General features: G+C 39.1%; 5 protein-coding genes across 6 annotated transcripts; 1 reads left to right on the top strand and 4 right to left on the bottom strand.

Moving 5' to 3' along the window:
• Positions 1-3,704: 3,704 nt before the first annotated feature.
• Positions 3,705-5,290, bottom strand: LOC106368140 (cytochrome b-c1 complex subunit 7-1, mitochondrial). Its single transcript, XM_013808071.3, has 4 exons — positions 5,036-5,290; positions 4,779-4,936; positions 4,331-4,378; positions 3,705-4,025 (listed from the first exon to the last, which is right to left on the bottom strand). The coding sequence occupies exons 1-4, from the start codon at positions 5,127-5,129 to the stop codon at positions 3,957-3,959; spliced, it is 369 nt and encodes a 122-aa protein (XP_013663525.1). The 5' UTR covers positions 5,130-5,290; the 3' UTR covers positions 3,705-3,956.
• Positions 5,291-6,006: 716 nt separating this feature from the next.
• LOC106368051 (probable potassium channel AKT5) lies at positions 6,007-10,084 on the top strand. Its single transcript, XM_013807966.3, has 12 exons — positions 6,007-6,454; positions 6,763-7,128; positions 7,222-7,279; positions 7,368-7,685; positions 7,780-8,025; positions 8,113-8,211; positions 8,300-8,332; positions 8,422-8,607; positions 8,693-8,887; positions 9,007-9,082; positions 9,163-9,729; positions 9,828-10,084. Exons 1-12 carry the CDS (start codon positions 6,225-6,227, stop codon positions 10,082-10,084), a joined length of 2,631 nt encoding a protein of 876 aa, XP_013663420.1. The 5' UTR covers positions 6,007-6,224.
• A 27-nt stretch (positions 10,085-10,111) lies between these two features.
• On the bottom strand, positions 10,112-11,524 carry LOC106354956 (probable serine/threonine-protein kinase WNK4; the record flags this gene model as incomplete). Its single annotated transcript, XM_022690092.2, has 5 exons — positions 10,112-10,341; positions 10,444-10,728; positions 10,805-11,093; positions 11,161-11,318; positions 11,401-11,524. Coding segments are annotated over 5 exons (1,086 nt in total), but the record flags the coding sequence as incomplete, so codon positions are not given.
• A 2,762-nt stretch (positions 11,525-14,286) lies between these two features.
• Positions 14,287-17,953, bottom strand: LOC106367862 (probable boron transporter 7). 2 transcript variants are annotated; one of them, XM_048780181.1, is made up of 13 exons: positions 17,798-17,953; positions 17,386-17,518; positions 17,233-17,315; positions 16,956-17,148; positions 16,727-16,865; positions 16,472-16,637; positions 16,216-16,382; positions 15,959-16,132; positions 15,660-15,872; positions 15,239-15,567; positions 14,870-15,143; positions 14,647-14,790; positions 14,287-14,540 (listed from the first exon to the last, which is right to left on the bottom strand). In XM_048780181.1, the coding sequence occupies exons 2-13, from the start codon at positions 17,487-17,489 to the stop codon at positions 14,511-14,513; spliced, it is 2,016 nt and encodes a 671-aa protein (XP_048636138.1). In that variant the 5' UTR covers positions 17,490-17,518; positions 17,798-17,953; the 3' UTR covers positions 14,287-14,510. The 2 variants fall into 2 exon arrangements, with proteins under 2 accessions (XP_048636138.1, XP_013663210.1); XM_013807756.3 differs by having other exon boundaries at positions 15,239-15,579; positions 17,798-17,951.
• A 91-nt stretch (positions 17,954-18,044) lies between these two features.
• On the bottom strand, positions 18,045-21,289 carry LOC106367959 (serine hydroxymethyltransferase 3, chloroplastic). The gene is made up of 12 exons (XM_013807858.3): positions 21,081-21,289; positions 20,513-20,742; positions 20,227-20,422; positions 19,973-20,147; positions 19,774-19,891; positions 19,573-19,685; positions 19,348-19,470; positions 19,163-19,267; positions 18,987-19,073; positions 18,786-18,893; positions 18,620-18,692; positions 18,045-18,504 (listed from the first exon to the last, which is right to left on the bottom strand). The coding sequence occupies exons 2-12, from the start codon at positions 20,727-20,729 to the stop codon at positions 18,230-18,232; spliced, it is 1,590 nt and encodes a 529-aa protein (XP_013663312.1). The 5' UTR covers positions 20,730-20,742; positions 21,081-21,289; the 3' UTR covers positions 18,045-18,229.
• Positions 21,290-21,468: the final 179 nt, after the last annotated feature.

Raw genomic sequence — 21,468 nt, 5'->3', positions numbered from 1 at the left:
ATGCAGAGGTAAAGGGGACAAAAGCTGTGGGACAATGTGATCCATCTCTCACATGCCTTACTCACATTGGTTCTCCCATCTCGACAAGTTAAAGTTACGTATGTTCTGAATTATCCTATCACATATACACAACGAATATTATAAACTGCATCAAATGCTTGATCTGTGTGCCAAATCAAGCAAGGCTTTTTGGTTCAGCTTCTTCCTATTTCTTAACATCTCCAATTTATTTTCTCTGTGTAACCAGGTATAGAAAGTTATTGCTTGCATCGGTTAAATCTGATATATATGAAATAAAACCATTGTTTTTTTCATTAAACATGAGAGGTGTGTAGGTCGAAACCTGACCAATCCTGTTCATGCGGGTTGGTCTACACGACTTAGGATCTGAATCCGCGAAATAACTGTAGTGCGGTTCTAATAGTAAAAAAAAATATAGATACATATGTATATATACATTTTTTTGTTACTATTACGGTTTGTAAACATTGTTCAGATAGGGTAAATAAAAGAAAGGAGATTACACAAAAGACTAATGGACTTGAGACGTAAGAAAGTGCAAGCACATGGCGTTGGTCATTTGTCGTATATACCACTTAGTAATGTTCTTTTGGGGTTAAAATGTTTGGAAAGTATAAATATTATAAGCCAGTTCGTTTTCGTTTTCTTTGAATCCTTCGAATATATCAGATAATATAACTTATGTCATAACGACTAAGAAGATAGATAGCAGCTCATGTCAAAAAAGAAAGATAGATAGCAGCTCATACATTATAAGAAATTACCAAATAGAGGTTTTCCTCAGAACACTTGCACCAGGCCGCTCACATTGTTATTATTGTTTCATATATCGACTAATCTTTGTTAGTGCAACATTCAACGAAATGCTTCTACCGTTAAAGCAGCACATGATCGAAAGAAATATCGAGTATATATAAAGTCTATACCACAGAAAAAAAAAAGTCTATACCACGGTGGCTCTTTTTTGCTTAAAATATTTTTTTCTTTCTAAACTGTCCGAGCCGATATGTAACTTAAGATACTAGTTAGTAGTGTTAGTATTTCAACTTTCTTTCCATGTGCTTTCTTAGAATTAGCCTGCACCTCTGTCGGATCAATAATCATCGATATTTCTTAAGCCGAACTATAAACTATATATATTTAAAATCTTTGCTTACCAAACAAAAACTAAATTATGTCATAATCCGTTCATGGTGAACATGATCAAAGCAACCTCGAATACTAAACATTTTGGTTGTCTGAAAAATATTAATATAAAATAATCAAGCAAGCAGCATTAATAAATAGATAGATTAATTAAAAGATAAACTAAAATCGGCTTTAAATAATAGTGTAATATAAAGTTTAGATATAAGCGTGGTCCGACCGGTTGGATAACGTGGAAGACATGCTTATACTACTTACGGAAAATTTTGAATGCTAGTTTTACTGAACAAGGAATATGAGAAAAACTATTACCTTAACTTATAAAATGAATATGATCCGCAATCATTCTTTGTAAAATGGTTTATCCTTAGCTCTTGAGTAGTCAATATAGCAAATCTGATCCGCGAACATATGAATGAGCGATATGATATTAAAATATATTAAGAATTAATCGAATTTTGTCTCTGCATCGTCAGAACGAATGGAACACTGCAAGAAAGGCCACCGACTCTCTTAGCGGTGCTTTTATTGCACAAATTATTGTCCTGACCAACATAGTGCGTGCATGTTTATAAATACATACACATGCGTTGTGGAAATAAGAGATGTCCTAAGTGAATATTTTAGAATTAATAAATTTACAAATAAGATGAGACCATAAGGCTATCGATCAGTCAATAGGAGAAATTCAAGTAATAAAGACCAATTTTTTTAAAGATAGTTAGATTGAGAAAAGTTTTGTTTACAATAAAAGGATTGACTATTACGGTATTGTTTTGTTTATCAGTCAGTTTAGACTTGGGTTTAAATGCAGGTAGTTTATATAATGGGTCGTAACAAATGATCGGTCCATCCTAACATTAATTGAAAGATATTCCAAATTCGGATCAAGCAGTATGATACGTTTTCGAACTAATCTGTTCTGTAGCACTAAATGCGTTCTGGAACCGACCGGATTAGCTGATAGGTTTATAAAGAAAACTAAATTTATGATTCTGTCATTTAATCGGGGTCAGAGAGTCGTCTAACTTTGTTTTTACTCGCCGAATAGACATGCATGCATGGGAAACTGGACCAACCTCTTAACCAAACGACATTTTGACTATTGTCTTTCTTCGTTTGCAAAACTAGTTAAATGTTTTAACACTTTTAACTTATTTGAATTAAAAGTTCTAACCAACCTATTTAATGTGACATGTGAATACTACAGTATGTGGTGGCAACGGCAATATCATAGTATAAATCTTCGCTGTTTATATAATTCTTTACTTATGTTTAAAACATCGAACTATTATTTAATACAGAGTGTTAGAACCTTGGAAGACACTATCTCACATGACTATTTTATGACTTATCTGTTTGTGTTTCTTTTTGACGTAAGAAAATAGTCTTATGTTTCTCATTTGATGAGAGTGTGTCTAATACTCTCATTAACTTTGAATATATCGGTACTGGTAAAACTAAACAGTTATTACAGACTTACAGTAAGCTCTGATTAACGAAAAGTGATACTAAAGAAACACAAAAGACGATCCAGTCTGTGTCAATGAATCACATGCAACCGACTTTATGGTCCATCATCCAGAAGTTAGTACAACGTAATAAATCATTTTATGTGCCTTAAAGAAACATTCAAATTTAAATAAATGAAAAGTTTAGAAATGAACGAACCACATAAACCAATCTCTAAAACCCTTTATGTTCACATCAATGGACTATCCAAGATCCAGTCGCATGCAGCACCAATGGGATAAAATCATAAAATTCATTATGTACTTGGAGTACTCTCAAGTCATTTAGTTTTTTTTTGTCATTCTCCTAACAAATCAAATCTACATTTATGTAAATGAAAGAGAGCAAATGAAAAGGAGGGGATAAGGATAAAGAAGAAGGGGACAGAGAGGGAGATGGGTAACTAAAGAAGAGATCTGGCCTGAATCTATTAAAGACTTGTGTCCCAGTCTACATACTCACATGCAAATGTTCTTTTCTGCATATATTAAATATAATTCTCCCAAACAGTAGTAATTATAGTATATATCATAACATGGGTCTCTCTTATCATATGAATGATTCATATCATGTTGAGTGTTGATAGTATATAATATCTTGTTTTTGAAATCCCAAGTTTCATTCTCCAACTTCGAAATGCTCAGAAGGTCAAAACTCATGTAGTCAAGCATGTGGGCATCTTTCACTCTTCCACTCGCTGGTTATTTTTCTCTATCTAGCAGCTTTTATTTTTTTTGAACTTCGTAAGATTTTTGTTTTCGATTATATATGTTTATAGCTGGAGACCAAACATGTAACAATCCTACAGATGCTTGCATTAGAAATATGTTGATCAATAAGTTGAAAACTGTTGTAACTTGTGAGATACTACTACTACCCATGTGCTGCTATGCTTGTAACCAATGGTTATTTTCAACATGACTTATCCAATTTAACAAACATATAGAAATCATGGCACTTACATCTGATTGCATTGAACTTGGAAACCAATCATATAAACAAAACCCCAAAGTAACATGAGAAAATGAGAGTCACTGAACCAGACTCAGTGTTGGGTCGTCGATTTTATTCATTCCAGCAAAAGTGAAAAAATGTAACAAGCAAACATATCATCCCATTTAGGCAAAAGTATCACAAGACTTGTGCTTTTTTTTCAGGAAGTAAACAGCTCTGTTCAGAAATGTGATTTCCAAAATATCAAAATTCAATCCATCTGGAGAGGAGATTTTATGCAGAGAAGTAGAGTTTATCAAAAGAAGAGGGAAAAAAGGATGTGCTTAAGGGAGTGTGCGCTGGTAGAGTGGTAGAGCTCCCAAGGCGTCACGTTCCTTTCTTTCCCTTTCAACCTGCAAATAAATACACACCCACCATAAACAAAGTGATGATAGACTGACTAATGATAATGGATATAATGATGATGATCCATCTTTAAAGAAACACTCTAAACAGTGTTCTTTCTGATGCAAGACTTCCCTAGTATAGAGAAATAAACAACATCTTGATCCAAAAAACATGCATTCATAGTCTTAAATCATTGTTTCAGGCATAATGCAACCAACTGAAGATCACAAGCATATTAACGCAAGAAAGCAGACAGGCAAAATGCACATAGGAACTTCTTCCTGAAAAATATAGATTACAAGAGACTTACGAGAGCCAGCATCTCCTTAAGATAGCCACGGAATGGGGTCTGCACCGCCTGTATACGGAATAAAAAAGCCTCACAGTTACAAGATGCAAAATTCTAAAGTTACACTATATGATAGCTCAAACCAGAGCCAGTCCTGGCCAAACCGGATGAAACATTCGACTTAAATAGGTCCCTAAATTTGTAAAAAAGAAGTTTTAGGCTCTCAAACTATTGAAATCTTTATTAAAACGTCTATAGCTCAAAACATCAGTAACACAATAGTATAACAATGTATTATGTAATCACCATTTCACTTTACGGATATGGAAAAATCAATGCAATACTCTTTTAGTTCAATCCAGTATCTAGCCAGAGCAGAGGTCACAATGTAATGCAAGAGGCAAGCATATAATAAGCTTATACATACACCTAAGCTCAAACATTAGTTTTGCTCGATATCCTCAGTTACCTGAAGATCCTTGGGAAGGTACTCGTGCTTCATGGAGAGGTCCATGGCACGCTTGAGACGCTGGTTACGAGCGTCGACGACCTCCCTGGGCAATCTGTTCAGCGCTTCCTTAATGTCCATACTTTCATACTGATCAAACAGATCATCGTACCTGAGACCTGAATCATTCCAATCAAAAACACACAAAGGCAAACACAGCAAATCAGATTCAACAAAATCCAGATTCGGAAAATTAAGGTTTTCGATTGAGATTTGACCGTATCTACGAAGGCGAGTGGATACGGCTTTCATATGCATACGAGCGAGGAAGTTCTTCTTCGGATCGATGAGCGATTGCAGAAGCGTCGACATTTTCTCTCTCTCTCTCTCTCTCTCTCTCTCTCTCTCTCTCTCTCTCTCTCTTCACCGCGGGTTGCGCAACAAAAGCTGCTTCTGGGGAGAGAAGAGGGCAAGTTTACAACGAAATCGAAACGACGTCGTGTAAGTGTCGTTTTAATGGGCCTTTGATGGGCCAATTAGAATGTTCATTCGTGTGGCTGCGTGTATTCATGACATAAAATTAAAACAAGAAACCTCTTTTCTATAAATGGCAGTGATTAGACGAATAATAATATTGGATGAGAGGAATAATGATAAATGTCAGAAGAATCTAAAGAATATACTTATCCTGTTATCCACGGAGGCTCGATAAAATCTATATAAATGCTAATTTATCCTAAACGGTAGATTTATAGACAATTAGTCAAATCCCACGTAATTTCTTTCCTCTAATGAATGTCCCATTTGCACTAACGTTTATTTATAAAGGGAAATAGTATTCAATGCGAGAGAACACCAGATTGTTTTCCAATGGGTTTATCTTTGGAAGCTACCACAAAAATCTTTTAGAATTTCGAAAAACAAAACAAGCGTTAGAAGTTTAGCAAAAAAGTCTGAAAATTTTAGGAATATATCCTTTCAAAAATGTATGGCAACTTTGAAATCAAAAGCAATATTTTACTGGAATATTTCTTAATTTTGAAAACGTAAATATTTATAATTTAATAATATAAACCGCGTACATTTAATATAGTCAGAGATGAAAGCAATAAAGTCTCAATCAATTCAATATATAGTAAGAAATCGAAGTCAGAATGAAAATTTTCCTTCTTTTGTTTTTGGTTATATGCAATGCACCAATGAAGGAAGAGGAAATAAGGAGGGAAATCAGTTAAAGGGGCAAAAAGGTAAAAAACTAAACCAATATAAACACGGACGCACACGCCCTAACAGAAAGGAAGAGGTCACAGAGCAACGTAATCGGGAAGGAGACCAGCCCATGTGTACGCTTCCTCTCTCGACAACGGAACGTGAACGTTTTTTCTGTTGAAGAAAAAAAACAAATCGTTCGTATTCTGTTACGAATCGAGAGAGAGAGATAGTATTATTATTATAAGATCGATCGTGATGGATAATAAGAAGAGGAAAGTGTGGTTTTGGCCGGAGAAACAAGGCGGCGGAGGAGTTTCGATCAAGGAGGCGGAGGATATTGCGGCGGAGCATGTTTCGACGGAAGAGACGATGAGTCATTACAGTTTTAGCAAAGGCCTTCTTCCGCCTCTCGGTGTTAATTCCGGCTCTACGCGTCGCGTTAAGCTCCGCTTCTTCATCGTCTCTCCCTTCGATCCTCGCTACAGGTAGTTAGTTAATCGATTTTGCTTAACCGATTCGTGGTTATGTAAATCGCCGACGATTTGTGGTAGACGAGGAGCTAGGTTATTATCTCTCTGCATGCTTGCCTTATCGTTCTCGCTACTACGAGATTAATGGATCCTTTAAGTTTTTGTTACTCTATTGAAGCGAATCTTTCCCCGAAACGATGAAATATTTTGAATCCGTAGTGTTCGATGTAATGCTCGTGTTCAGAGGCATTACACGAATCGCGTTTAGTTCGATTTTATTCAATAGAATCATGTAACTGATGATTAAAGTTGAATTTTGTCAGGGCATGGGATTGGTTTCTAGTGCTTTTGGTGGGCTACACAGCGTGGGCATCGCCTTTTGAGTTTGGCTACCTACAAACGCCAAGAGCACCGCTCAGTATTATTGATAACGTCGTCAATGGATTTTTTGCTATTGACATCGTTTTGACATTCTTTGTTGCCTTCTTGGACAAGGCAACTTATCTTCTAGTCGATGACCCCAAGAGAATAGCTTGGAGATACGTCTCGTCTTGGCTCATTTTTGATGTGGTTTCCACAGTTCCTTATGAACTTTTTGGGAGCTTATTGCATAATACTATTCAAGGATATGGCATTTTCAGTATGCTGCGTCTATGGCGTCTGCGCAGGGCTAGTAACTGTTTTGCTAGGTGAGTGATTTGAATGTGTGTTTCTTTAAATATCAAACACTTGTCTTACTTTGTCATAATCTTTCTTGAAATGTCTTGTTTTTAAATTATCAGATTGGAGAAAGATCGAAAGTACAACTACTTTTGGGTCCGATGCACAAAGCTTCTCCTCGTTAGTAACTTATCTTTACACGAGCTTACCTTTAAGAAGCTAGATATATTTGTTCTTAGTTTATAAGACATTGATGGTTGTAATGTAGGTTGCTCTCTTTGTGGTTCATTGTGGGGCATGCTTCTGCTATTCTATTGCTGCGCATTACCCAGACCCTTCCATGACTTTTATGGCACTTGCGGAGCCAAACTGGACACAGAAATCTTTGCTTATCCGCTATGTCACAGCGATGTATTGGTCCATAACCACCTTCTCAACAACGGGTTATGGTGATATACATGGTAATAATGCAAGTGAGAGGGCCTTCATTCTCTTCTACATGATCTTCAATCTTGGACTGCTAGCTTATATAATTGGTAATATGACTAACTTGGTGGTTCATGTGACCAGTCGCACCAGAAACTTTGTAAGTTCTGTTTATGGTTTGATTAATTGCTTCATCTTGTTGATTTGTTTAATTTAATCAATAAACTCGATCTAATTCATTTTCTTTCTTTCAGAGAGATACCATCCAAGGTGCCTCAGCGTTTGCTCAGAGGAACAAACTTCCAGAGCGCTTGCAAGAACAGATGGTAGCACATTTGTCTTTGAGGTACAGAACCGATTCTGAAGGTCTACAGCAGCAAGAAATTATCGATTCCCTACCCAAAGCTATCCGTTCCAGCATCTCACATTATCTGTTCTATGAAGTTGTTGACAAGATTTACTTGTTCCATGGAATATCCAATGATCTTTTGTTTCAATTGGTATGTTTTTCATCTCAAAAATTCACTTGTCTACCTAACCAGCTTCCTTCGATGAAAACACACATTTAACCTTATGATGTTATGTAGGTCTCTGAAATGAAGGCCGAGTATTTTCCTCCCAAAGAAGATGTGATTTTGAGGAATGAAGCCCCGACAGACTTTTACATTATGGTGACAGGAGCTGCTGTGCGTTTTCTTGGTTTTTATTAGCTGTATAATTACACTTCTCCATATAATTTTTATAAACTTAGACGACATTTCTACTATATGACAGGAAATCATTGCACCTGTGAATGGAGTGGATCAGGTAAAAGTCGAATTTTTAATCTTCTCTTAAGATTGTTTCAAGCTGTGATTTGTGGTATTCTAAGACGTGGTTTTGTTTATTCATTGCAGGTAGTTGGTGAAGCACAGCCTGGTCATGTTTTTGGTGAAGTTGGGGTGCTATGCTACAGGCCACAGCTGTTCACAGTTCGTACTAAGCGATTGAGTCAACTACTTCGTCTGAACCGTACAGCATTCTTAAATCTAGTTCAGGCAAATGTTGGTGATGGAGCAATAATCATGAATAATCTACTTCAGGTTGGTTCGAAGCTATTTATTTTATAAAACCATTGTGACTACAGATTAGGGGGTTTGTACTGAGAAATGTTATGGTCTTATGCAGCATCTGAAAGACTCAGAAGATCCAGTGATGAAAGGCATTTTGGCTGATACAGAACAGATGTTGGCTCAAGGGAAAATGGACTTACCTCTCAGCTTATGTTTCGCAGCAGCAAGAGGTGATGATTTACTGCTGCATCAGTTACTGAAACGAGGCTCAAACCCTAATGAAACTGATAAGAACGGTCGAACCGCGCTGGTCAGTCTCCAAAGTCCTCTGAATAAACAGACTTCCATATATTTCTTCAGTCCAAAGACATAAAAGGCTTACCCTATATCTATGCTAATGTTTGTGTACTGTGTAATATTTTATCTCAGCATATAGCAGCATCAAAAGGATGCCACTACTGTGTTGTATTACTTCTCGAGCATGGGGCAGATCCTAACATTAAAGGTATAACTAACCAATGATTTATGAATCTATTTTAATATATTAATCCGGTAATCATCTATTAATTTTAACTCATTTTGTAGATTCGGAAGGTAGTGTACCATTGTGGGAAGCCATCTTTGGGAGACATGAAGAAATCTCTAAACTCTTATGGGACAACGGTGCAAAGCTAAGTCCTGACACAGTAGCCCATTTCTCTTGCTTAGCCGTTGAACAAAGCAGCTTAGATACACTCAAAGACATTGTAAAATACGGCGGAGATACCTCACTCCCAGATAGCAACGGAACCACAGCTCTGCACAGAGCAGTGTCAGAAGGGAACATGGAGATTGTGGAGTTCTTGTTAGAGCATGGAGCTGATATGGACATGCCAGATGTGTACGGGTGGACTGCTCGTGGTCTAGCTGAGCATCAAGGGCATGAAGACATTAAAGCTCTGTTTCACAGTCAGAGACCAGTGGAGAAGAAACCGAAATCCGTTTCCGGTACACCAGAGAATGTTACACCACTGATGAAGCACAGCAGCGAGCCTGTAATGATTCACCACCGTTCAAGGGAATCGATGCCTTTCCTTCGAGGTGGCTCTCAGAGAAGGAAGCTTAGTAACTTCAAGAACTCGCTGTTTGGTATCATGTCGGCTGCAAACACTGGTAAAGCTCCTCTTTCTCTCTCCATCAGAACAAAAAGTTTTGCCATTATATAGAATGATGCATGTTTATAAGAGAAACTTTCTCCCTTGAATCCTCAGGTGATGAAGGAGAGGCATCTACACTAAGCGAAGGAGTTGGTGGGGTTTATCCGGCGAGAGTGACGATCAGTGGTGAGGCTTCCTCCGCCGGTAAAGTGGTGAAGCTACCAAATACACTGGAGGAGTTAATTGAAATTGGTGAGAAGAAGTTGGGGTTTGTTGCCACACAGATTCTGACGAGAGAAGGAGCTCATATCGACGACATAAGTCTCATAAGAGACGGGGATTTTCTCCTTCTTCTCAAGGTTTCTTGTTAGGCACGCAAGAAAGCTTGAGATATCTTCCTACTTTTCAATGGATTTATTATTATTACTAGAAGCTGCATACATGCTGGCTTGTCCTGAATGGAGATGATAGCTTTCTTCAGGGCAAAACCTTGTCACGTTGTGAGTTCTGTTCATAGGAGGAGGTTGGGGAGCTAGGGAGATGTGCTCATCTACAGATATGTAGTTGAGGTTGGAGTAAGACCCTGAATTTGAAGAACTCTGAGAATACTTCTCATCGTGAAAATCATCTGCAGTTTTTAAATTTTTCTCTCAAAAAGCTTTTTTTTTTATATAAAAACATATGAATCACACAATACTACACAGGTCGGATCTGGTGTTACATTCCATACCTTGTAGCCAATCTTGACGGCCTGGAGCCATATAGTTAGAGAGTGAAGCTCGAGAGGATGAATGCGAGGAAGAAGAGTGAAAAGGAGTATGATAATCATGAGGAGATTCATCATCTTCCTCCGACCTCCAACCAGGGACCAGAGAAGAGATCTCTCCATCAATCATTTTAGCAATCTCCACCGGATCCCATTCTGTGATCTCCAGTTCTTTCACCATCTCCGTTGCTACATCAATGGAAGTATCATTCATGATGTCAAAGCAGAAGGACACGTTCTTTGCTAGACCTGAAAAAAGAAGAAGAAACAATTAAGCAACCAAATAACAAAAATGATCAGCTTAACCAACTCAGTTCTTTTCTACCATTTTCATTTGCGATTGGTAACTTCAAATAGAATTTGTTATCTTCAGAGTCCAGCTCCCCAGTTTCATCGTCTTCCAACTTCAATCTATCCATTTCATTCTCGTTCAAGAAGGGCTTCAGATTCCTAGCACCACTCGCGTACACCATCCACGACTCGTCAGACGCGAGAAACGGATCTTGCAATAGCTCTCTTGCTGATACTCTCATTGAGGCAGGCACAAGGCACTTCCCGATGAATCTCTGTGCCTCGATGTCTTCAACTCTATAAAAGGCTCCTGGTAGCTTTCCCTGGAAAAAAAAAATAGTTAAACTGAGATAGCTTCATCCATATTCTCACACAGATATAAAGACATACCGCGACAACTTTCTTGTATATCTGCGCTGGATTGTTGCATTCACTATATGGGAACTCAGAGGTGATCATCTCCAAAAAGCACATACCAAAGGAATAAACGTCAATGAGTTCATTATAGTTCTCCTCGTATAGTTCGGGAGCCATGAACTCGGGAGTGCCTAGGTGAAAAAGAAGCACAGAGTGGACTACTAAGCAAAGGATCTGTACAAGTGAGGACAAATGAGTTTTGCTACTACATACCGATGACACTAGTGGCAGCATGGCAGTCCCGGAGCATTCTTGCAAGACCAAGATCGCCTATTTTGACCAAGGAAGAGACATCAGAAGAAGGGTGCAGCTCTGTTAAGAGTGATCTTGAGGTTGATCAAGAAGCATCGAGTTTGGAACCAGAACACGAGGTTTTATGTAGCACAAAGAGGAAGGAGATCGAAGTGTGTGAGGAAGTGGTGCGGGAAGATCTTCAGGGGTATGATAGTGAAAACACTCCAAGACAATAGCAACGAGTGCAGAGGGCACTCGGTGTGGATGAGGAAGGGCTCATGGTCAAGAAGACGACACATGAAGGAAGCCAGGTCCTCAACAGATGCTGGTCGAAGGGTAGTTCGACAGGTACGTCAGGTCGTGATGCAGTACTTGTTATTCCGCTGCAGCAGGAGATGTGTCATGATTATACATGAAGAAGCAGACGGCTAGGTCTGTAAGGCTTGACATCTAAGCATATGTTTTAGCTTAGTATGCAATCATGCATGGGGAGAATGGTGATGTTCTGTTACAGAAAATGCATATATCATGGAAGAGAAAAGCATGGTGTGGTGCACATCTCGTGGGGGAGAAAATCACATTTGGTATGGAAGTTTCTAGGTGAGGAACGTGGTTGCAACGTGGTTGCTGAACCAGAAGTTTGTTGTGCTTGATCGGCACACAAAGCCAAAAGGGAGAGATTGAAGATATAAGATGTCTGCCCTGAAGTAGTCGCTGACGTATTGCTGAAGCAGACGTCGTAGTGAGTGGTGAAGACCATGTGGAGTCAAGGTGTTGAGCTGGAGTCGTGTAGACTTGGAGAGCAGGAGAGTATCTTGGAGATATGGAAAGAGGAATAAACTTGAGGAGCAAGTTTATGACTTAAAAAAAGAGGAATAAGTGCATTCCAAGAAAAGTAAAGTTGCACTTAATGTTATGGAAGATGTTCATATCCATGTTGCCTTGGCGACTAGGGTTTCATGAACGTGGATAATATTATAAGATAGCTATGAATCGTCTGTAGAGACACAAAGACACAGATACTGATCTTATAGAGAAAGAGAGAAGCTCTTGGAAATGTTTTGGGTCGTGCTGGAGCAGTGGCTGAAGTACTTGACAGTATAAAGACATAAGCGGATAGCTTAGGAATCTTTAAGGTGTTAACATTAGACGTGTAAAAACTGAATTAAGCAGATTTTGTAATAGATTATTTATGGAGATTCTAATAAAGCATAGTGATTGCTTGTATTGTTTTGTTTCTTGGTTTACGTTCTGCATTACTGTTGTTGTGTCATCTTGCACTAACACATCATCATTGTCATCTTTTTTAGGACTCTCATTTCCTATATCTCATCATTACGAAATGGAAGTGGAAAACAATGACAGAAGAAAACAATGGCAGAAGTGGAACTGGTCGTGTTGTTTCTCGATGATGTATGGATACCGGTTTGGGAAGTTTTTGGTTTACCATGGTCATTGATGAACGTGCCAATTTCTATATGAAACTATTGAGGTTCCCATAAAGTCTCCATTCTTGTTGATGTTCCGGGAATCCCAAAAGGGGATGACGCGACCAACAACGGACTGAGCAGTTCTTCCGACGGCGGGCGGCGATAGCGAATGGAGCACCTGATTTCCGTGACGGCAGTTGCAGAGTCGAACGAAAGAAAAACTCGAGAAGAAAAGTTGAAAGGGAAATGAACTCACACCGTAGACTACCTTTATATATAGGAGGATGGAAAAGGCGTTACGGGAAGAAGAGTCGTATCATCGGTAGATAACGTAACTTGAATTGAAGGATCGAGAAACCAAAATGAATCGCCGAAATTGGAAGCGTCTTGTGACGTCGAAGTATCTGGAAGAGAAGAAGAAACTCTACCCGCTTGACAGACCAAGACTTTAGAAGCCCAACAAAGCAGTAGTCCATCTAAGCCCATGCGACAGAAAAGATTAAAAAAAAGACATAAATGTTGGTCCCACACGTTTGTCTACGTGGACACCTTAAGGAGCCTTGAAACTGTCCTATGATGTTCCGGGAATCCCAAAAGGGGATGATGCGACCAACAACGGACTGAGCAGTTCTTCCGACGGCGGGCGGCGATAGCGAATGGAGCACCTGATTTCCGTGACGGCAGTTGCAGAGTCGAACGAAAGAAAAACTCGAGAAGAAAAGTTGAAAGGGAAATGAACTCACACCGTAGACTACCTTTATATATAGGAGGATGGAAAAGGCGTTACGGGAAGAAGAGTCGTATCATCGGTAGATAACGTAACTTGAATTGAAGGATCGAGAAACCAAAATGAATCGCCGAAATTGGAAGCGTCTTGTGACGTCGAAGTATCTGGAAGAGAAGAAGAAACTCTACCCGCTTGACAGACCAAGACTTTAGAAGCCCAACAAAGCAGTAGTCCATCTAAGCCTATGCGACAGAAAAGATTAAAAAAAAGACATAAATGTTGGTCCCACACGTTTGCCTACGTGGACACCTTAAGGAGCCTTGAAACTGTCCTATTATAATGTTGATTATCCATTTTGTTATCCACTACAATCGATTTTTTATAATAATAAGAACGTTGAAATGCAACTTATACCACAATTAAAGATCTTATACTTTTTATGTAATATTTCCTATATCATAATTGTAAGATCATAATAAATCAGCGTTAAAAAAAAAAAGATCTTATACTTATACCACACATAAAATAATCGCTAATTCAAAGATTAATGAGTATAGTAATTCTCACAAGTCACAAGAAAAGACTCATTACTACAATCACCCTGCTTTCAAAACTTCCTCTGTTGAGCCCTAAAGGCAAGAGAAAACGAGAGAGTTGTCTTGTGATCTGTATTTCTTTTTCTTTTTTTTGTTAGAGTTGTAAAAACAATTGGAGAGAGCAAAAGATATGTAACAAAAGTGAAGAAACCAAAAATAACGTTTCAGAGAAGAAACAATCAAGGAAGTTTTGTTTGTAGTAGTTGTATCCTCTATCTCTCTTTTCCACCCATCTTCTGCTGACTTCTTCTATTGCCTCTAACGTCTTCTTGCTTTTAATCTGCGGTTTCTCTGAAGCAGCATTCTTCAAAAACATTTGTTCCTTTATACAAAGACTTAGGAATGTCCACTGTTTTCCGGATACACCTGAGTATATTTACATCATACAATGTGTGAAAAGGGTTGCAAACTAAATAAGATTTATGAAAGTTTATTACTAGAATTGATTGGTTTTGAGTTATTATATACTTACCATGTGGGATGTTCCCTCCCTGGCACTTAAGGTTCTATGCTTAAGTTCACCCCTGCTAGTAGTAATCTCATCAAGAATCTCTGCATCGTAAAAGTCGTCTTCACTGATCTCAACAGAACTCATAGGAAGGTTATGCGGTTCCCCCTGCTCCCCTCAAAAAAATTTAAAAATCCACATTAGACATTTTTAAACGCATTAAAAGAAGAATCGAGACTGTGCTTACATTGATACCGAAGCTGGAGTGTGTTGCACCAACCATCTCTTCATACTCTGAAGAATCCAAAACTTGGAGATGAGACGGATCAAATATCTTGGGGAGGATGTACTGTCTTAAAGCAATGAGGAAGAAGAATGGCAATGGGAACAGAATCCCTCCTACTGGTATCCATGTCACTCCATAGCATATCAGAAAATACAGAAGCTGGAAGAGTGTAAACATAACAATCGACTTGTACGGTACTATCTCCATAAATGATGCATGTAAGCCTTCAAGAACTCTGTTCCACACACACAAAAGAAAAGAAAAATCTCAAATCTCAGAACATGTTATGAGAACAAAAAGTTATAGAGTTTTAAATTTGATGTATAGTACTTGAATCGACGACCAGGAGTGATGAATAGTAGCAGAAGCCTTTCCCAGAACTGATTCCCGGGAAGACTATCAACAGCCATGTAAGTGAAGTAACCCCACAGAACTGAAGTTGGTATCATTCTGAGAAGCGGTACCACGAATATCAACAATCCAACAAGGATTGATTGCAAGAGATTGCTCACTCGTTGCTCATTTACTCTGACAGGCAAATGGTCTTCTATCAGTACTTCTGGATCGAACTTCTTTCCCTTTGTGTCTCCTCCTCCTCCACCGTCAGCTTTCATCACTGCTTCTTTCAAGTTTTCTAGCTCTTTCACCACTGAAGTAGCCTGCACAGGTATCTGATTCATAGATGAGACATTAAGTTCTTGACTGCGAAAGAGTAAGAGATTAAGTAATGAGAAGGATATGTTCTATATACCTTTGGTGATGTTTCCATTTCTATAAACACATCTTGCATCTTACCGTAGATCTCTGAGTTGCTTGCTTTTGCCTTCATGCATTCTTTGGCTTTCTGGACCATTTTCTTTCGCATTTGCTGCCTTTTAAGAACTGCAAGACTCTTTGTGTGCATAGGGGACTGTGGAATGACACCGTTCGAAGGAGGAAGTCCAAGTAAGCCACAGATTAATGTCTACAAACAATTTGGAAACAAATTAGTATTCACTTTCATTCATGTAAAAACTAAACCATAGGTAATAGGCGTCATCAGAATCATACCATGATTCCTAAAATAAAGATGTCATAGTGATAAGCCGACGGATTTTTCAAATTGAACTCCTTCTGCTGAGCCATTTGCGCAGATACACAGTGATCAAAGAAGTATAGACCAGCTATCATGATAGCTGGTATAAATGCAGCAAGGATGTAAAGAGGAGGGACGTTTCCCATATCCTGCAATGATGTTCCAACACAAGTTATAAAAACTCTTTCAGTATTCTATAATGTCGGATTCACTAGGTTGTACAAGCTAGTACCTTGACTACTGTCCAGTGATACAAGGACTCTGAATCCCAAGGAAGAGGTAACTCCAGCCTCCTTGGAACTCCTTCAGGAATATCTCTGGGGACTGTGAATGAGAGTGCGCTCCACAACACAAGCATGAGGAGAGTTCCATAATCACCTATAAAGCCTCGCATCCACCCTGTAAATATGAAGCTGGTTATTGTTCCAGTAAATGATGCTGTCAAGTATTTCATTTATATATACAGATAAGAGAAATGTTTCACATACTAAAGCCATATCTCCATGAACGTGCTCTTCTGCTTTTAAGAGCGGTGTAAAGAAGACCGAATGAGAAGATGACTGCAAGGAGCCCATTGGTATACCGCCAGTGGGACTGATACGCTTCCAAACTTGGATCTTCAGATTTTGGGACAAGAAACTCGCCCAGAAGTCCCTGCGTTAGGAAACAAGTACATCTCTTAAAGTTTTGAAGTGAGTTTTGTATGACCTTTTACCAATGGAGTTAGTTAGGCATCAGAGCACCTTAACAGCCTCTTGGAAAAACAGAACGGTAATCAGCATTCCAAAGAGCTCTCCTGCAATTCTGGTAAATCTAGAAATGATGTTGGCTGCGTTTAACGTTGCAAGAAGGATGAGCAAAACTGCTGTCCAGACACAGACCCTGTTGAAAGGAAAGAGTTCTCTAATAAATGAAAGAGCAATTAGCAAGAAAAGAGATTGAAGAATGATAGATGTAACTAATTCACATTACCATCCTGCCCAGGCTAAGTAGAGTTTCTGACCCAGTTCAGGCCTGCCTTTGCTGAAGCTGTGAAGGTAAGTATACATTATAATAGTGGGTTCTGCAACGCCTACAATCAACAGAGGTTGTCCACCAAAAATAGAATGGATAATTCCACAAATAGCAGTGGAAGCTAATGATTCCGCTATGCCAAGACTTCGATCTGAAAGTAAAGAGAATGATAAGGAACCTTCAGGACAGATTCTCCGGAAGTTTACAAATCTATGATAGTGTTATATTTTCTCACCTGTCTCTCTGCTTAACTGCTCGCCGAACGCAATCACAGGGAGTGCAGAGGCAATGAAAATGTACAGAGTTGGTGCCAGTATCCTGAGAGAGTTAGAAAACAAAAGTTAGAAACCATTTGGAGGAGAGATATAAGCATTATGATCACACATACCTAACACCAGAGTTGAAGGCAGCAAGCCAGTCTTGTTTGTAACACTTTCTTCTTCCATTGAAATCATTAACAATTCCCGCAAACGGGGTATTGGCTCCCTCCATAGCTGAACCTTCAGGGATCAGCGATGGCTCTGGATCGATGATACAAAACTAAAAAATATCAGCAAACCAAATGCAAATGGAAGAGCTCTGAATCATGAGACGAACATAACGATTCCACCATTGGATTCCAAAACGCATTGCAAATTTGCAATGTCTAATAAACGAATCGATCGAATCACACAAAGATAATCAATCAATCCTTCATCACCTTAAACTTTCGACCTAAGAAACGAATCGAGATCCGAAATGTTTTGACCAAATTTGATACAAATACATGAAACGAAACGCATATAGATACAATCGCGCACCTGGAGGAGAAGAAGAAGAAGAAAGCGTAAAACGATCCTGGCCGCCGTATTAAGCACGCCGGAGGAAAAAAATCCACCAACGTGGAGAGATCCGATTCCAGTAAGATTACGGTTACGGAGGATAAAACTCTGTTTATCGGATCTCTCTCTCTTTTTCTGTTATAGAGAGAGAGACTGCCTGAGGATATTTGAAAAAAAAAAAGAGGAGAGAGAGAGAGAGAGGAGAAAGATTGGGTGAGAGAATAGATACATTCGCCACCTCCCGCGAAATAGCTGTTTCCTCTTATTTAAACATTATTTCAAATACTTCTCTCTTTTATTTTTGACACCAATATTATCTTGACTTGTGACACAGGCAAGCTGATCAAACCCTCAGTAATAATTTTAAAAAAGGGTAAAACACCACCATTTGTTTCCTTTTTAAAAATAACTTCAAACTCCAGGAATGGGGAAACGAGAGGTGAATGATTCGACTCTCTCCTTGAGAGACTCCACCTTCTCTCTCAATGGGAAGTCAGGAGATGTCACCAGCTTGGTGAACTCTCCAAGCTTTGTTCCTGAAACCAGCTTCTTGGCTTCCATAGTGATCTCCACACCTTCCTTGATCAAGTCAGCAACCACCACAAAGTCTTTCTCCGTTAGTCCTCTTGTCGTCATCGCAGGTGTTCCTATCCTTATTCCCCCTGGAACCAACGCACTCTTATCCCCTGTATTCCACATTCAACACCCGTCTCAAACACACACACACAGATACCAAATAGCTATTTTACAGCTCAAGTACTTTTTGTTCTGCAAGTTCTATGTTGAGTGGAAGAGGCTCACCAGGGACAGAGTTCTTGTTGAGTGTAATGGACGCCATGTCTAAGATTTTCTCAACCCGAGCACCATCCATGCCCTATCCATACCCCAAAAAAAAAATTTTGATTCATAACAGCATCATCATAAGTGATTCACTGGTTTTGTGAAAAGAGCGTTTGTGAGAGCTTACCAATGGTCTAAGATCAACAAGGACCAGATGATTGTCACTGCCACCAGAAACCAGATCAAACCCGAGTTCAACCAACCGGTTAGCTAGAGCCTTACAGTTAGCCACAACCTACACAAGCAACACAAGATTATCTCATAAGCTACATTTCCAAACTCTATCAGGTGCAGAAGAAGTCAATGATCGAGTGAAAAGTGCGAGTACTCTTTTCTGGTAAGCCTTGAATTCAGGCGACTGTGCGTGTTTCAAGCAGACTGCTAATCCTCCAATTGTGTGGTTATGAGGTCCACCCTAGTGACCCATACAAGACAACAATATATTAATCATGTCCAAAGCTAAAATTATCTGAGAAAGCTAGACAGAGTGGTCAGTATCTCAACCTGTAGACCAGGGAAGACAGCGTTGTTAATGGCAGATTCAAGTTCAACCCCATTAACTGGATCCTTCTTGAAGAAGATCATTCCACCTCTCGGACCCCTCAAAGACTAATAAAGTATAAAAAATCTATTAGGCTTTTGGATTTATCAGAATGAAGATTGTGTTTCAGATTACAGAACATAAATACCTTGTGAGTGGTGGTTGTGACAATATCACAATACTCAAAAGGATCGGCAACCACAGAGGCAGCCACAAGTCCACTGATATGAGCCATATCCATCATCAGAAAAGCACCAACTGAGTCCGCAATCTACAAAATTTAACACAAAAAATGAAACATCAGACTACCAAAAGCCAGGACTAGACAGAAACCATTAAGCAATTATTTAAGGATAATGGTTTGGTTTTCTACCTTCCTCATGCGAGGATAGTCGAAATCTCGGCTGTAGGCACTAGCTCCTGCGATTATAAGCTTTGGTCGGAACAGCACAGCAGTTTTCTCGAGCATATCATAGTCCACAATGCCTACGCTCAAAATACTCAGACACATCAGGAAAATAGCCTCATATAAAAGTAGTTTCTGAGACCCTATCATAAAGAAATGTACACACACCTGTTGATTCATCAAGTCGATAAGGCATGGACTCAAAGTAAATTGAAGTTCCAGATACACGCCTTTTGGCAGTCATGAACCCGTGTGACAGATGGCCTCCATGAGGTAAATCCAAACCCTAAAAATGCTCAAACAAGTAACCAATACTCAATACATCTCAAACACACAAGAACGTAACAAACTAACAATCTTCACTAACCATGATTCGATCATGAGGCTTAAGTATGGCAGTGTACACAGCAAAGTTTGCAGGTGAACCAGATAAGGGCTGAACGTTAACTCCCCATTTGGTTGAATCTAAGCGGAAGGTAGCTAAAGCCCTGTTCTGGCAAAGTGTCTCCAGCTGATCGATGAACTCATTGCCACCATAATACCTGTGAGACATGGAACAACAGAGATGAGTAACATAACGAACAAAAGAGTCAGAAAACTCAATCTTACATAGTTCATTACCTTTTACCAGGTAGACCCTCAGAATACTTGTTGGTAAGGCATGATCCAACAGTCTCCATAACAGCTCGGGATGTGAAATTCTCGGAAGCAATAAGCTCCAAGCTCCTGAACTGTCTGTTTTTCTCCTTTTTGATAATCTCATCGACCTCTGGATCAACTTCAGAACGACCATAGTCCTCAAAAGGGATTTCATTGTCTAAGAACCCGTCACAGACACAATAATCAAAACCACGTATAGAACAGAACCTTCACATAATTAATAAAAATGAAAACAAAACTCTCTTACTGCTAGTCTCCACAGCAGGTACCGAGACAGAAGACGCTTTCCTTTCAACGACCAGGCTTCTTTTCAGAAACAAAGAACGGTTAGGTCCGGCAAAATTGAATTTCAGTTGCTGAGAAAACTTGTTCACTGGGGACATTACTGGAGCAAAGACAGGTCTTTGAACCCCTCCAGATTGCTGAAGAGAACCCATTGAAGTAGCTCCACAACAAGCTTCCATTCTTTCTCTACTCCTACTCACACAAAAAAAAGTGCAATTATTACAGGAACACAATATACAGACAAGGCCAGTTAATGAAGATGTGAGAATAAAACTGCAGAGGCAATATAACTACACAAATTAATACAAAGAACAGAGGCGGACTGTTTCTATCTGAAACAACAAGAAAGAAAGATTTAAACTTTGAATCAGGGACGAGCATCGTGTAACATCAGAGATAACATATCATATTATCAGCTACTGACCCAAAACCAAATCCGAAACAGTCGAATACTACACATAGCAGAGTGGATTCAAATAAATAATCTTCCGAGAACTAAAAGCGAGGGAAACGAAAACGGCAATACTCACCGGTACTGTGAATAAAGGTTTGAGCTTTCAGGACGAGGTAGCTAAGAAGACGGAGATGGAGTCGACAAATGAGAAAGGAAGCCAAATATGGAAGGATACGCTCAACCAGATGCTCAGGCGACGTACATATATGCTTAGGGTTTTACACAAACCTCTCCAGGTTCCAAGAACGGGACAACCACCGAAAAGAAATATCAGTAAACGACGTCGTCTACTTCAATCTCCGGTTTAGGATTAACCGGCTGGTACAGTTAGCAGCTTGCACTTAAAAAACTGAATTACTTCATTGGTTTTTTTAGTTGGGTTGAGTGCTTCATCCAGAATATGATGCAACAACATTATTGCAGGCAGTCTTAACTGGTTTAGAGAAACCTATTCATTGACTGAA

Source organism: Brassica napus, chromosome A1 (assembly GCF_020379485.1).
Source record: "Brassica napus cultivar Da-Ae chromosome A1, Da-Ae, whole genome shotgun sequence".
Classification (NCBI taxonomy): domain Eukaryota; kingdom Viridiplantae; phylum Streptophyta; class Magnoliopsida; order Brassicales; family Brassicaceae; genus Brassica; species Brassica napus.
The sequence above is the reverse complement of the archived record's forward strand: the minus strand, read 5'-3'. Positions and strand labels throughout refer to the sequence as shown.

Excerpts from the sequence above, each read along its gene's own strand:
- LOC106368140 (XM_013808071.3), bottom strand. The coding sequence starts at position 5,129 with ATGTCGACGCTTCTGCAATCGCTCATCGATCCGAAGAAGAACTTCCTC. Across the intron at positions 4,937-5,035 it reads CACTCGCCTTCGTAGATACG|GTCTCAGGTACGATGATCTG; the intron begins GTCAAATCTCAA and ends GGAATGATTCAG. Across the intron at positions 4,379-4,778 it reads ACCTTCCCAAGGATCTTCAG|GCGGTGCAGACCCCATTCCG; the intron begins GTAACTGAGGAT and ends TTCCGTATACAG.
- LOC106368051 (XM_013807966.3), top strand. The coding sequence starts at position 6,225 with ATGGATAATAAGAAGAGGAAAGTGTGGTTTTGGCCGGAGAAACAAGGC. Across the intron at positions 6,455-6,762 it reads CCCTTCGATCCTCGCTACAG|GGCATGGGATTGGTTTCTAG; the intron begins GTAGTTAGTTAA and ends GAATTTTGTCAG. Across the intron at positions 9,083-9,162 it reads GGCAGATCCTAACATTAAAG|ATTCGGAAGGTAGTGTACCA; the intron begins GTATAACTAACC and ends CTCATTTTGTAG.
- LOC106367862 (XM_013807756.3), bottom strand. The coding sequence starts at position 17,489 with ATGGAGGGAGCCAATACCCCGTTTGCGGGAATTGTTAATGATTTCAAT. Across the intron at positions 15,873-15,958 it reads TCTTTATTTTAGGAATCATG|ACATTAATCTGTGGCTTACT; the intron begins GTATGATTCTGA and ends AATTGTTTGTAG. Across the intron at positions 14,791-14,869 it reads ACTCCAGCTTCGGTATCAAT|GGGGAACCGCATAACCTTCC; the intron begins GTAAGCACAGTC and ends TGAGGGGAGCAG.
- LOC106367959 (XM_013807858.3), bottom strand. The coding sequence starts at position 20,729 with ATGGAAGCTTGTTGTGGAGCTACTTCAATGGGTTCTCTTCAGCAATCT. Across the intron at positions 19,686-19,773 it reads TCGACTTGATGAATCAACAG|GCATTGTGGACTATGATATG; the intron begins GTGTGTGTACAT and ends TTTTGAGCGTAG. Across the intron at positions 19,471-19,572 it reads ACTATCCTCGCATGAGGAAG|ATTGCGGACTCAGTTGGTGC; the intron begins GTAGAAAACCAA and ends TAAATTTTGTAG.